At 50.7% G+C, this 13,411-nt stretch overlaps 4 protein-coding genes across 4 annotated transcripts; all 4 read right to left on the bottom strand.

The window, feature by feature from the left end:
- Positions 1-111: 111 nt before the first annotated feature.
- Positions 112-1,733, bottom strand: PFICI_09631 (uncharacterized protein; the record flags this gene model as incomplete). The annotated part of the gene is made up of 2 exons (XM_007838212.1): positions 112-1,367; positions 1,448-1,733. The coding sequence occupies 2 exons, from the start codon at positions 1,731-1,733 to the stop codon at positions 112-114; spliced, it is 1,542 nt and encodes a 513-aa protein (XP_007836403.1).
- Positions 1,734-3,569: 1,836 nt separating this feature from the next.
- On the bottom strand, positions 3,570-4,577 carry PFICI_09630 (uncharacterized protein; the record flags this gene model as incomplete). The annotated part of the gene is made up of 1 exon (XM_007838211.1): positions 3,570-4,577. One exon carries the CDS (start codon positions 4,575-4,577, stop codon positions 3,570-3,572), a length of 1,008 nt encoding a protein of 335 aa, XP_007836402.1.
- Positions 4,578-8,603: 4,026 nt separating this feature from the next.
- Positions 8,604-10,279, bottom strand: PFICI_09629 (Centromere/microtubule-binding protein cbf5; the record flags this gene model as incomplete). Its single annotated transcript, XM_007838210.1, has 3 exons — positions 8,604-9,163; positions 9,250-10,038; positions 10,183-10,279. The coding sequence occupies 3 exons, from the start codon at positions 10,277-10,279 to the stop codon at positions 8,604-8,606; spliced, it is 1,446 nt and encodes a 481-aa protein (XP_007836401.1).
- Positions 10,280-11,153: 874 nt separating this feature from the next.
- Positions 11,154-12,575, bottom strand: PFICI_09628 (uncharacterized protein; the record flags this gene model as incomplete). Its single annotated transcript, XM_007838209.1, has 4 exons — positions 11,154-11,920; positions 11,970-12,124; positions 12,178-12,256; positions 12,314-12,575. 4 exons carry the CDS (start codon positions 12,573-12,575, stop codon positions 11,154-11,156), a joined length of 1,263 nt encoding a protein of 420 aa, XP_007836400.1.
- Positions 12,576-13,411: the final 836 nt, after the last annotated feature.

Raw genomic sequence — 13,411 nt, 5'->3', positions numbered from 1 at the left:
TCCACGTAGATGTCTAGAGTTTAAATTATGGGCATTTACTATATTCTGTAAGAAACAAGCACGTGCAATAAAAACCAGATGCCTCATCGCGAGATCTGTGGAATCTCCAGGTCACTCTCTCCCAAACCGCTTAGGTGAAGGTGGCGCCGGAAATTTGGTGTTGATCTCCCTGGACTCTATTGGGCTGCCCGTACCGCTGCCCATCCTCCTCCCCTTGCTTCCACCCAGCACATTGACCTTGGCAATGGCAGATTTGCTCGTGCTTCTTGCCGGAAGCGGTGAGTCCCAGACAGGATTCCTCTGGTCCCACGCTCGGCTGATGAGAGGACTCGCAGTTGAACCCGATATCGGACTGGGATAGGTTGTCTCGGGCACTGTCCCCATCTGCGGCGCCGATATACCATACTCGGCCGGATTATAAGGCCTCAACGGCAAGAGTTGTGAGGTACTCTTCGTGCTAGTGGTGCTTGCTGGCGTCGTCATATCGTCAATGGGCGAGAAGCTCTTTGACTTGGGCGACGTTGAATAGTATACACCGCTGGGCACTGTAGGGGCAGCAGTTGTGATATTATACAAAGGTAAGCTCGGTCCAGTCCTTCGAGACCCGTGCCCGGACTCTGCAGCTGGCTTTGGTTCCCAGCCTGACCACTTCGAGCTCGTCGTCTCGGACGCGAAAGTGTTGGGGTTTGTGGTGTGTATGGGACTGGCGAATCGCTTCTCGTCCTGCCCAGCTGTCTCAGAGGGGCCCGAGAAAAAAGTTGGAGACCGAGGGGACAGATGAGTCTGGCAGCGGAAAGAAAGCGAGGAAGCCGGACGGTGCTTGCCGCGCTTGGCCGAGCTCGTCGTCGAGGGTCCTCCGAGGCGAACCCTCCGGTTACGTCGTTTCCGAAGGCGCACGAATAGAAATCCGGCCACTGCCAGCAGAACAGCGACAACACCAATGGCAATGCCTACGATTGTCGGGGTGGAGAGTGCGCTCTGGCTATCGGAGTCATCGCCTGATGCTGATGGGTCTTTTATACTAATCTCGGTCGTCGAGAATACGGTGCCATCAAGCCCAACAAGAGTCCCTGCTGCCGGCTTCTGCTGACATGCGGCCTCGAGGGCCACGAGAAAGTTGGCCATGTAGTCCTGTCCATCCGAAGCGGCTACACAGGCTTTGCACTGAGCGACAGCCGAGTCGGTCAAGGCACCACCGTCTGCGCTACAGTATCCATAGGCCTGCAGGTTTGTCGCATCCAGGTCATCGTCGGTGAGAGCTCCCTCAAGCTCGCCGCAGGCCGTTGATGTAGAACATGGCGTTGATGCAATGTTGGTGGCATTTGGAAAGCCAAAGATACAGTAGTCCAAGGTGTATCTCAAATTATCTAATACGCAGGTCAGAACAGGTCGTCGACAATGGCAAGTGTTGAAAAGGGAAGGAGAAGAGGGGGGGTGCATGGCTTACATAAGAACCAAGCTTGGTCGGTCTCCTGGCCTTGGGAGAATGTACTGTCCTGCAAGCATGTCATGCAGCTTTGAAACTTTCGTCCGGTAGCAGTTGCATTGAAGTCCTTGTCGTAGCACGTGATATCACCGTTGGCCGTGTTTGAGGAATTGGGATCGGAGATATCGAGATCATTTGAGTCAATACATAGGGAAGAGCATGGAGAGTTGGGCGTAACTTGAAGGGACGACGCGCGGCGAGGATAGATGGAGAATATTAGAATGAAGATGAGAATCGAGGATGCCATCTTTGCCGGAGGGTATATATTATGTCAGGTTGTCTCGAGGTGAATTGGTAAAGAGTGTACAGGCGCCGGGGGCTGCTCAGCAATAGTAACAGACGAGGAGATAATTAGAATAGTATAGACGGAGAAACGAAACTGTCAGCCAGCTGAAGTTCGACGCAGGATGAATGACCTGTAGAAAGTACAAATTTGACGAAAGGAATGACTGCACACAAGAGCATGAATTCAACAAAACCAATGACTTGGGGAACGTGGATTCATGGACGGCGCATTGGGATGGAACGAGGTATATACCCATGAAGCGATACACTACCGTGTGAGTGAGACGATGGACATTTGAGTCTAGTGTGTGCATCGAAGCGCGGCTCTTACCTATGCGTCGTCAGTTGTTGGCTGCACACGTTGGATAGGGTGGTGACATTCTCGAGCTCAAGGTCAACTTTTGCCTTCAGACTATTGATCGATTTTCCGGTAGAACGCACGGCTACATGGTGCAGCAGGGGATGAGGGCAACTATCACAGCCCAAAAGGGCAGCATGTCCGTACCGGTAGCGCGGATGCAGCAACGGTATTGCACATTTTTACTGGATAGGCGAGAAATTGATGAAAACAGCCAATCAGAGCATTCCTGCAACCCACACTGCTACTATACAAGCGCCCAAGACGGCCCCCAAGGACCCTGTTGTTCATGGGCTGGTTCGTAGTCAGCGGTGTGATCAGCGCTTGATGACCTGAAGCTAATAAATCCACAAAAGCTTGCAGAGTGTGGAAGAGTGCTGGAAGAGATGTGCTTGCCTCTCACAATAGCAGCAACTGACAGATGAAATGAAATAAACTCCCCCCAAAGATCATACCAAAGGCTCATGCTTTGTGCTTGGCTGGTCATGACAGGTGGACAGTCAGGCGTGGTCTTTGGCGCTCTTGGAGAGAGTCGCCTTGTTCCTGTTCCTCCTCCCAGAGAAAAACGATCCAGTTCACAGACCGACACAGGGAGGAGGTATACAGTTGTGCATGTTATAGCTACCTGGGTAAGCTTTGTGGATTTGGATGCTGCCATTGCTTGACCGGAACAACGGTAGTAGGCATTAACCAACCACCTTGCCAGTGGTTCAATGGCATTCAAGAATTGTCTGTCTGCGATTGAAGTGAATGAGTTCTAGTCGACAACCAACAAAGTCAGTCAGTTGTCAGTGCACAAAATGTGATGGCACAAGAGCTGCAGTGTGCATGAAGCAGTGGGCGCTTATTTATTTATTCTCAGATCCACTCACGAATCACCTTGGGGCAACCTTGTGCGTGATTGGCCAGGTTCTCTTGGCTGCCAGAGGCATGCCAAGACGAGATAAGCGGCTATATTCTGCCGGAACCGAGAGCTACCCCAAAGCAACGAAAGATCATTGAGATATGTATAAACTCTGCAGTCTGCGAGGTGATCATATGCTTGTATGGATTGAGTTTACAAGTTCACGAGCCAGATGTGAATATATGCTTGCACTGAAATAATACCCAAGGTACCTACTTACTTGGAACCTCAAGATGCCGTGATTTATGTTGGTGGCATCTAGACTATGCTCAGTGCCATTGACCCAGGTTAGCTTTGATGCTTGTGTCAGTTCAAAATGGCAGAACATGGAATACAGTAATGATATCATTATATTCTGTCATTGTTGTTTCAAAACTGAAATGTTGTCCGAGTCCAGGTGCGTAGCGATTCGAGCACTCTAGAGTTGAGACTTATTACTGAATAAGGTATACCAATAGCCCCTCCCTAACCCAACCCAAAGACCCATCCTCAACGCCATGCGATGAAACCCAAGAAACATGGCCGTCACAAATCTTTCAAGACCCAATGCCATCCACACCATCCAGTACAACCTTCTTGTCCGATATACCTATCTTGTTTTCAAACAGACAACGGCCCTCGTTGCAGTTGGCGTGAAATACTATAGCGCTGCCGACCACTGTTGGAGTCGCACCGCCCGGGGCCGTGAGTCCAAACGAATCATCGGTCTTGATCAGTGGCGTCGAGCTCTTGGTATACGGCCCCAGCACGGTTGGTGCCGTGGCGTAATTGACATTGTAGGTCGATTCCGTAAAGCACCCAGAGCTGTAAAATAAAACATACAGACCATCGCTGTCCCGGAGGATGGCGGGCGCCTCGACCAGCGGGCCGTCGGCGTCGCTACGGTCCAAGATCTGAGTCGTGGTCCCAATCTTGGTGACTCCGTCCTCATCAACCTGCTGTATCAAGATGGGCGTCGGGACAATCGGCGCAACCTCGTTGCCACAGGATCCCCCGTGGCCAATGCTGTTGCCGTCGATTTTGTACACGACATAGCGCTTCCCGTCCTCGTCTTTGAAGCCTGATGGGTCAATGGAGCCACCAATGCTGAGGTCGCAGTCGAACGGCGTGTCAGCCGCTTTATAGGGGCCCAACACAGTCTTTGCTGTCGCAACTCCGATGCAGTGGAATCTTGTATCGCTCTTCACTTCTCCGGAATAGTACATGACATATGTTCCGTCATCCAGAAGACGAACGTCTGGAGCCCATGTGTTCTTGCTCGTCGTCCATGACCCAGCATGAGGTAGTGCGTCCTGATCAAGGTATGTCCACGGTCCACTGGCGGCCGACGCCTTCGCAACCTGCACTTGCTTGCCGTTGCCGGCTGTCGCAAAGGCATACCACTGACCGTCCGAATCTTGCATGATGGAAGGATCCGGGAAGTCCTTCTCCATCTCCGGTGAGCCCGCGCGCTTGATTAGGTGACGTCTGAAGTCGAATGGAGCAGCAAGGGCAGCTGATACAAGTAGCCCCGAGGCCAGAATATATGATGAGACTATCCTCATGGTGAGATATATTGATGTGTGTGTGTGTGTGTGTGTATGGGTATTTTATATGTGACAATGTCTTGGCCCGGATTTGAACCTCGTCTTTGTTATGACGACAGCATGGAGATGGATATATCCTAGGATGAGCCACACAGACTGTTGTGCCCTGGTGAATGTCCGGGGGTGGAATTGAATTAAAAATGAATAAAATCGAGGGGTGATTAAGATGGGGATAAGTATATCATAGAAGCAATCGTATAGGGGGGGGGAGGGGTTAAAGGGTAATATATTCTTCAAGTAAGAGTAGGCAATGAGGCCAATATGAAGAGGCTTCCTTGCAAATTTTTGGTATAATATAGGGTATAATGGAACACGTCTACCACGGCAGATATTGTCTCTGCAGCAAGTGAATAGAAACAGCCGAGACCGATAGAGCCAGTGGATGGACTACTAACTCGGACAAACGAGGAGAACGACTGGTTTAAATAGCAGACATGGCTCGCGCCCGATCGAGAGGCTCACAGCCCCTGATGACGGACCAGTATCGAGAGAAGAGACCACACACAAGAGGTCAGACTAGTATGGTCAGTCGACCGGAAGCCGGATGGGAGATTGTCTCTCCAAACTACTTGATGCATATATGGTTTGCATTGGACGTGGCGCAAACCCACGAGACTAGTGATGGGCCCCAATTAAGTCGATCTACCTGGTGGTTCTATAGGCCCAAGTCGGTTCTTCTTCTGGGCAGGGCTGAACGAAGTTCGAGAAGACGCAAAGGCCCCACCGGCAGGAGGGCCCCAGTCAGGATAAGACAAGATGTGCTTCACTACATCCAGGAATGCACTTCTCTTGATCAGGGATAGTGGAGCTGAAGAGAGGGGGGGGGGGGGGGGGAGGTGTCCAAAGGATGGGGCTTTGAGTATCGCATTCTTGTGTCGCGTGTTAGCCCAGGAGCAGCACGCGGATCCGATTCTTGTTCGGGCCAACATGTGCTCGGGGTGGCCAGAAGGGAGACCCTGATCTGCGAGTAAAGGAAGAGAGATGGAAAAAAAAAAAAACACCCCGATGACAATGGTATGGTAGACTGAGTACTAGGGTAGGTACAGTAGGTAAACAGCAGTAGTAGTGCAGACCTACGCAGTAGCCTGGGGGGGAAATGCCGAAAGGGTGTCAAAGACTCCAAGCAATGACGATGACAATGACGACGATGATGGTATTGGTGGTGATGATGATGATGGGGATGATCAGAATTGAGCTCTACACGACACGCATACTTACATATGCGTACATGCAATCTATACCATGCTGGGTCAGTCAGTGGCTGTGGGGAGATTGCCGTTGAGAGTCATCCTTTTGCTTCTCCTCCCATTTTGCCAGTGTTTGTAAATGAGCAATGTCACGACCCACGGCGTGGTCGGAGCGAAACGCTATGTTCAACAAAGGAAGTCAATAGTCTTGTGGGTGAGCCAGGTGAACCAGTTTTGATCGGCAGGTCGAAGGATTTGTCTGACGGCATTACACAGCCTATTCGGGGTGCGCGGTTGTCATTACAAGCATTCGGATCCGAGATTATTATCTACCCAAGTACTCAGCATGTCAAGTCAATCCTTATAGGCAAAAAGTAGTGTACTTTGGTCTCTTGTGTGAGAGTATGTATGTGTGTGTGTGTGATACTGTTAGTAGTAGTAGCAGTAGTAGTCCCTAGCCTCGGAGACCAAAGATGGATGTCGAGAATAGTGAAAAAGTCTCTTCTTCTTCTTCTTCTTCCTCCTCCTCCGTCATTGCCTTTTCTCCCCTGGCCTATTATGCAGATGGGGAACAAGTCCATGTCAGAAGGGACAGAGGCATGGACATGAGGAAAAAAAAATACTTGCATGATGACTAGCTACTTGAGACACAATTGGATTGTGGGGGTGCAGAGTGAATAAAAAGGTACCTACTATGTAGATAGTTGGCAGAAGGGGATTGGGCTAATAATAATGATAATACTAATGGGGGGATTGCATTGGCATTGACATTGGCATTGATATGGGGTCCATTTTTGCCATGCTGCAAAGCCCAGATCTGTGCCGCAAAGTGTGCAGAAAAAGATGTCGATAATTCAGGTACAATTTAAATTTGCATTTATCCCGTGGCACAATTGGCATATGAATCAATCATTATTTTCATTCTCTACTTCCAATATCTTTTTTCTTCTTGTTTTCGCACATGTGATAAGCTGTTCCATGGACGGCACGGTCGGGACAATAGACGGCGGTAAAATGTCATCATTGCCCTGAAGTGGTCGATATAGCGGAGCATACCTTTTAGGTTGGCAGCGTTGATTTTTAAATAGCCTAGCTGGTTGGTGGGTTGCGTAACTAGGTAACTACCTACTTGCACTAGACATTGAACAGACTGCACAGCAACTCGCACACGAGGCATACACACACAGCCTATGGTATGGCGTCTGATCGCAATGTGGAAATTCATGTGAAAAATGCATTAGTGGGGTAGTAGGTAGGCATCAAGAGGCTGTAAACCGAACTCACAGCAGGGACAATCAAGGGGCCACATGTGTGTGTTGCTCCATCTCAAAGGTACCTCTCTATCTGAATTACTTTGTCCTTGCTAGCTAGAGACTCTGTTGTCCGTGTCTGGAACCATTTGTTCATCGAAATGCCGTGTTAGAAAAATGGATAATAAAACCTGGTCGCTCAACTGAACCAATAGACTGAAGGCAGCTCTGCATTGGTTGCCATGACTGCCATGACTGTCACTGCCTCTCCATCGCCCGTGCCCTTTTCTGGTCGCAGCTTGGCACAAATCATGCTGGAGACATAGACGATCAGACTACCGGACGCGCACTCCTCGGTGCTCCTAATTGAGTCTTTTGGCACTCTGTACATACAGGATTGAGTGAGACCCCTTTGACATAGTGGATCAACACACGTGTGCGGTCGAGTCTTCTGAAACCAGGACACCCCCCCCTCCCCTCTCTCCAACAAGAAACCAACAATACTACAAGTGCACTATATGTTGTTGTGAAGGAAAAGGGCATGATGAGCTTTTGCCCAATGTCGTGTTTTGAAACGGCCTGATTATTTCCAAGCTCGGATGATTCAAAAACTAAACCCAACTAGTCGAAACTATATTGGCCACCCAAGGATTCCCAAGGGTCCGTCTATTCCGAGCCACGCGACTGTCTATGTATTATTACAGGGAACCAGTCTTTGCCAGTCTCTTTGGGGCAAGGGAAGCACTGAGGGAAAAAAAAAAAGAGGCAGAGTCACCATCATCTGAAACACAAAATAGGGCTTCAGTCAAAGCGGAATGATCCGCCCACCCATTGATGGCCAGCAGAACAGCTTCTCTTCCTTTTTTTTTTTGGTGTTAGTGCCTAGCGGGAACATCCGCCGCGTCAGTATTAATAGTAGATAACGGCATGTACCTTGTGGACAAGCTGATGACATAAGGACAAACCATTCGGCTCGGCTCTACTGTAGATGCACAAGACTATCTTTTCGTCTTTGACAATATCACACGCAATAGAGCACAGGTTCAATCTTATAACATGTCATTCATGGCGCAGGTGACTTTGCCCACGAATCGCGTTCATTCTCCTCATGATGTCTTTGGCAACCAAGGTGCTCATGGATCGAGTGCCATCATTGACGTCACAAGATGGCAAAAGTAGCAGAGCGGCACGCACTACCTTGCCTCAAGTCTTGATCATCAAATGCTTGCAGTACCATTACTTGCTGTACTACTACCTACAAGCCTATTGAGCATTTTGTGAACTTTGGTGGAATCAGCCCACCTTTCATGATCTAACAGAACCGCCAAACAATTTATCCGAACGCCTTTTTCCATGACCCTGGGGAATGTACCGTACATTACAGCGAAACGAAACGCCGTGGACTTTGAGAGAAACATGCAGACAAGGAAGCCGAGTATAGCCATCGTGTGCCAACAGCATCAACAAGCCTTTTTAACCAAAGCGCCAAGAGTGACTTTGAAAACTTGATGTGTTCTTAGTGCCGAGATGATGAATGAATCTCCTTCTTAATCAGAATCATCCGAGTCGGCTGCCGATGCCATTGAAGCACGCTTGGCCTTCTTTGCCGCCTTCTTCTCGGCCTTCAACCGCTTGCGCTCAGCCTTCTCCTCGGCAGTCTCGCCGTCGTGCTTCTTGCGCTTCTTCTTGTCATCATCCGCGGTGCTCTTGTCCTCGCTGTCTGCAGCAGGGATGGGGGCCTGGGCGGCGGCAGCAGGTGCTTCCGACATGGTCACGTCGGCAGCAGGAGCAGTCTCTGTGGTCTCGCCAGCAGGGGCGCCGTAGTCCTTGTAGGATGCGGTCCAAGTTGCAGGAGTTGCCTCGTTGGGTCGACCAAACTTGTCCAGCTTGCCTGAAGCCTTGAGCTTCTTCTTCTCTCCGGCAGTGGGACCGAGTCCCCAGCGTCTCGGGTACAGGTCGCGCTCCATGATGCATCGCTTCACCTTGGCAACGACACCGTGGTCGCATGTGCTCATCTCAACAGTGCTCATCTGAGCGATACCGATGGCAATAGCCTCACCCTTGGTTGTGATCAGAACGACTTCCTCGTGCACATCAATGTTGGCCTCTGTAAAAATAAGTCTTGTTAGTGTCGATTCAAGGGACCAGCACAGGCAATCGCCGATAGAGTGAATAGGGTGGACGATGGCTTACCATATCTAAGTAGACCTGGGAGCATGAGTTTGGCACCGTAGCAGATAGCATTGACAGTGCTGTCCTTCACAACAATCCGCTTGTAGCCCACGAGCAGAGTCTCGAGGGGCTGAATGATCTTTCTGAGATAGGCCTCGTTGCGCTGGTTGTCGAGCATGTACTGGGCATCCAAGACATCGTGCAGGGTGACGAGATCCTTTGTCTCGTCCATGGCACCACTGCGCACACGGCGCAGTTCCTGCATGTGTCCACCAACACCGAGCAGGAGACCCAAGTGAACGCAGAGGGTTCGGATATAGGTTCCAGCCTCACAGCTGACCCAGAAGACACCGAGGTGACGGTCGTTGTCAAACTCAATCAATTTGCTCTCGTGAATGGTACGGATACGCAGTTGACGCTTGACGGCGGAAATCAGAGGAGGGCGCTGGAAGAGGGCACCGGTCAAGGTCTCGAGGGCACGGGCGAATTGAGCCTGGCCGCCGGGCAACTTGTCGTGGAGCCGAATGACGGCAACATACTCCTTTCCAGCACCTTGTTGGGACTTGACAAGGCGGGTGGCACGGTCGATACAGACAATCAAACAACCGGTGACCTTGGGATCGAGGGTACCCGAGTGACCAGTCTTTTCAACACGGAGAATTCTCTTGACCCAGGCGACAACTTCGTGACTGGAGGGGTTGGAGGGCTTGTCCAGGTTGATGATACCGGAGCTGATGTACGACTTGAGGTCGCGGTTCATGGGCGAGCAGCCATGGTCAATGGGGGTGAAGTGACCAGTTCGGACGAGCACTGGAGCATGTCATCGTCAGCCTCTGGTCTCTGGACTCTGTCTGATGCGAGTGCGCAGACACCGAGAGCGGCGCTCGCGGCAAACCAAGATGAATCGAGCATTGAGTCGAGCAATGAACAAAGGAATCAAAATAAATCACTTACACTTGTCATAGTTGCGCAGCAGCAGCGGGGTCTGGCTCCAGTCAATAGCTGGAGTGGTAGCCTCCGGCTTGATCACAAAGTTCTCGGTGGCAGCCATTGTTGCCGTCGCGGGTTGGTGATGCGTTTGTGAAAAAGTTGCTCGACAGCAGGATTCGACCCGACAAAGACGCACCTCGAGGTAGGAAAAAAAAAATTATGCTGGAATCAATTGAAGCTCCAAAAATTTTCGAGGGACAGTGTGGGGAGCAAGCAGAATGGACCGCCGCTAATTGTGACCAATCAAAAGGCCTCGCGCTCAAGTCTAAAAAGCTCTCCCGCCACAACCTGCATGGAAAAAAATAAACGATTACAGCAACGGCCCCAGCCACAGCAGCCCGGCCATCGATAGGCGATACCGATAAACGTCGTTAGATAACGATAAGTTTTGGCTTGAGTCTTGACTGTGATTATCCCGTGTCTTATGGCCGCGCCATTCATTTGGTCTGCCTCCCTCACTCTCATATCCACACAAGACCCAATCATTGGCCTGCCATAATATTCTATGCAATTCCCATGTTCACAGGCGACGCCTTGTACGATTACAAAGGGCACTTGAAGACTAAAGAGTCGTCTCAATCCTATCAAAGTATCAATGATATCTTGATCCCATCTATCTGAATTCTATTCACGATAGTAGCTCCCATCTTTCTTGTACAGTAGGGTCAAGATCAAGGAAACATACTCATTATCTACATATACATACTTTGCTATTAGTCGTCGAGCTTTGAAAGACCATGCTTTCCTTGTCTCCCTGCCGTCATCTGCGTCGTCTAACCCCCAACTATAGTGTCTTTCTCACCGAGACAAACTACCTGATAACAGTTTCGCCTCTTATCTCCCAACCTGGAGGTTGTACCGCAACTCCATGCTGAAAACAAATAAATCTCAAAAACAAAGAAAAGCGACTACCGGGCCGGGGGCTTTGCAGATAACTACATTGCCCTTCCCGAACGAAAGTCCTCTTCAGTCAATGACCGAGGTAGCTCGGGACCGTGTCTCCCATAGCCTGGATGACTGAGGACGGGAGCCTGCGGTGGCGGCGCCGGGGGTGTATAGAATTCGTTCATACCTCCCCCACTGTGTATTCCCTCTTGCATTTCATAGTTTTCACTCTCTTGCAGCCTGTCTTTGCCCTTCTTGTCAGACCATGAGTAATGAGACTGATTGCCATCGGGGCTGATGGCAACACCAATGTTCTGTGAGGCGGTTGCAGCGGCGGCGCTCGGCCACTGCTGATTGTGCCCGTCGACGGCACTGACTGGACTGTTGAACTGCGAGCTATACGGTGAGAAGTATCGAGGATAGGCAGCGTCGTTTGTCGTGCTGATGGGCGACTCATCCCAACTACGTAGCGGCCGTTGGCTGATAGGTGTCTCGAACAACATTTCGCCCGTGCCACCCGGATTCGGCCACTGCCTCATCTGCTCGTCTCTCCGGCGTAGAAAGGCTCGCCTCTTGCGCTTGCCATTCATCACGATACAGAAGCCCAGCACAGCAAGAATAAAAGCCACCCCACCAATGGCTACACCGACGATTCCTCCAAGACTGAGAGGGCCAGATGGTCCCGAAGACGAGACTGCTGCCGTGGGAGTTGGTGTGGTGACCGAGACAGTATCAGTCGAGAATATGTTGCCGTTGATGGCCAAAGTTGAGCCATCTGCCGGCTGCATCTTACAGGCGCCATCGAGGATATTAACATCTGCCGTTGGTTAATTACTGCCAGTAGAGACGTGCTCGCGTGAACCTACAATTCATGAACTGATGGCCGTATTCCATAGCACTCAAGCAGCTGTTGCAGTCGTCCACCTGGTCAGCGCTCCAGTAACTGCAATATCCATACGCTGTAACGTTTGAGGCGAGCCCCTCGTACTGGAGGGCGTCCTGTAGCGGCCCGCAGGCATGACTGAGAGCAGGTTAGCCCAGTGATAGTAGCGACTCCGTATACGGGTAACTGACCTGGTAGTACATGGATTGCTACCAAGAGAAACACTGCTGTTGCCGAAGACACAGCTAGAGGTAGCAAAGCGTATATTGTCTGCCGACAAGAGGACTCGTCAGCGGTATAGCATATGGGGCATGCGACAGTACATACAGAGCATTGACTGCAAATCCGTATAGTTTGTTGCACCAGTCTGCGTATAATACGAGCTGGTCGATTCACAATTAAGACATAATTGCCAGACCACACCGGTTGATGTAGAGTAGTCTGTGTCTTTACAAACAAGATCCGAAGTTGACGTTGAACTGAGAACATTGCCGCACTTGGTCCCGCATGGCGAATCCGTGGCGACGAGAATGGCGACTGCAGACCGGCAAAGTACGCCGAGCGCGCAGACGGTCGAGGAGCGTCTCATTGCACCAGCTTTCGAATGATGGCCAAACTTTGCGGGCTTGGGAATTGTGACGCTGGAAGCGCTCACGTCGTCAAGGACGTGACGATTGATTCTGTCCCAGCTCGTGTCACCTTGGGTAAAAGCTGTTGGAAGGGTTGCCGGGGAGGGGAGAAGAAAAAAAAGCACCGCTGACAGCGAGCAAGCGAGACGGATGGCAAATGCAGATTATATCATCAACTTTTGTTTTTGGCTTCTACATTCTCCGCGGACAGGGAATCGAACGTGAACGTGTGATATAATCAAGTATCGGCGAAGATGATCGTGCCATTAGAAGAGATGAACGGTCAAATTTTACGCATGGCGACGGTCATGGCAGAAGCGATCACGTACTGCAAGAAACCTACCTACCAAACCAACAAAGTGAACCAACCATTGAACGGCCCCATTCCATTGCATTGTGCTCATTCCGGGGTCGAGAAGCCCCCTCTTCCCTCCCTCTTTGCCAGACTTGGTTGGATCGCTGTGCAACCTGCGGCCTCCTTTGGGGGCTTTCGACCCGTGATTCGCCCAGTGGGTGGAAAATCGATGGTCGGGCCGGGGGCCAAATATGCAGGTTGGCATTCATGGGCCATTGAGACGGCTCAGCACGTTGATTTACCCATGGTGGTCACGGTTCCGGCTGCAAGGGTCGACTCCAAGCCTTGCCACCTTGAGCTGTGTGATGGCTGGGTACGGGCGGTTAAGCGTATTGATTCGGAACGCTAGAATATTGCCGAGACATGGGTATTGACCACTCAGATTGGTTATGCATCGGATATGCCTGACTATCCTAGTATCCCAGCTGGATATTGAGCTGA

This window comes from Pestalotiopsis fici, assembly GCF_000516985.1.
Source record: "Pestalotiopsis fici W106-1 unplaced genomic scaffold PFICI_Scf_6, whole genome shotgun sequence".
Lineage (NCBI taxonomy): Eukaryota > Fungi > Ascomycota > Sordariomycetes > Amphisphaeriales > Sporocadaceae > Pestalotiopsis > Pestalotiopsis fici.
This window is presented reverse-complemented; position numbering and strand designations above follow the sequence as displayed.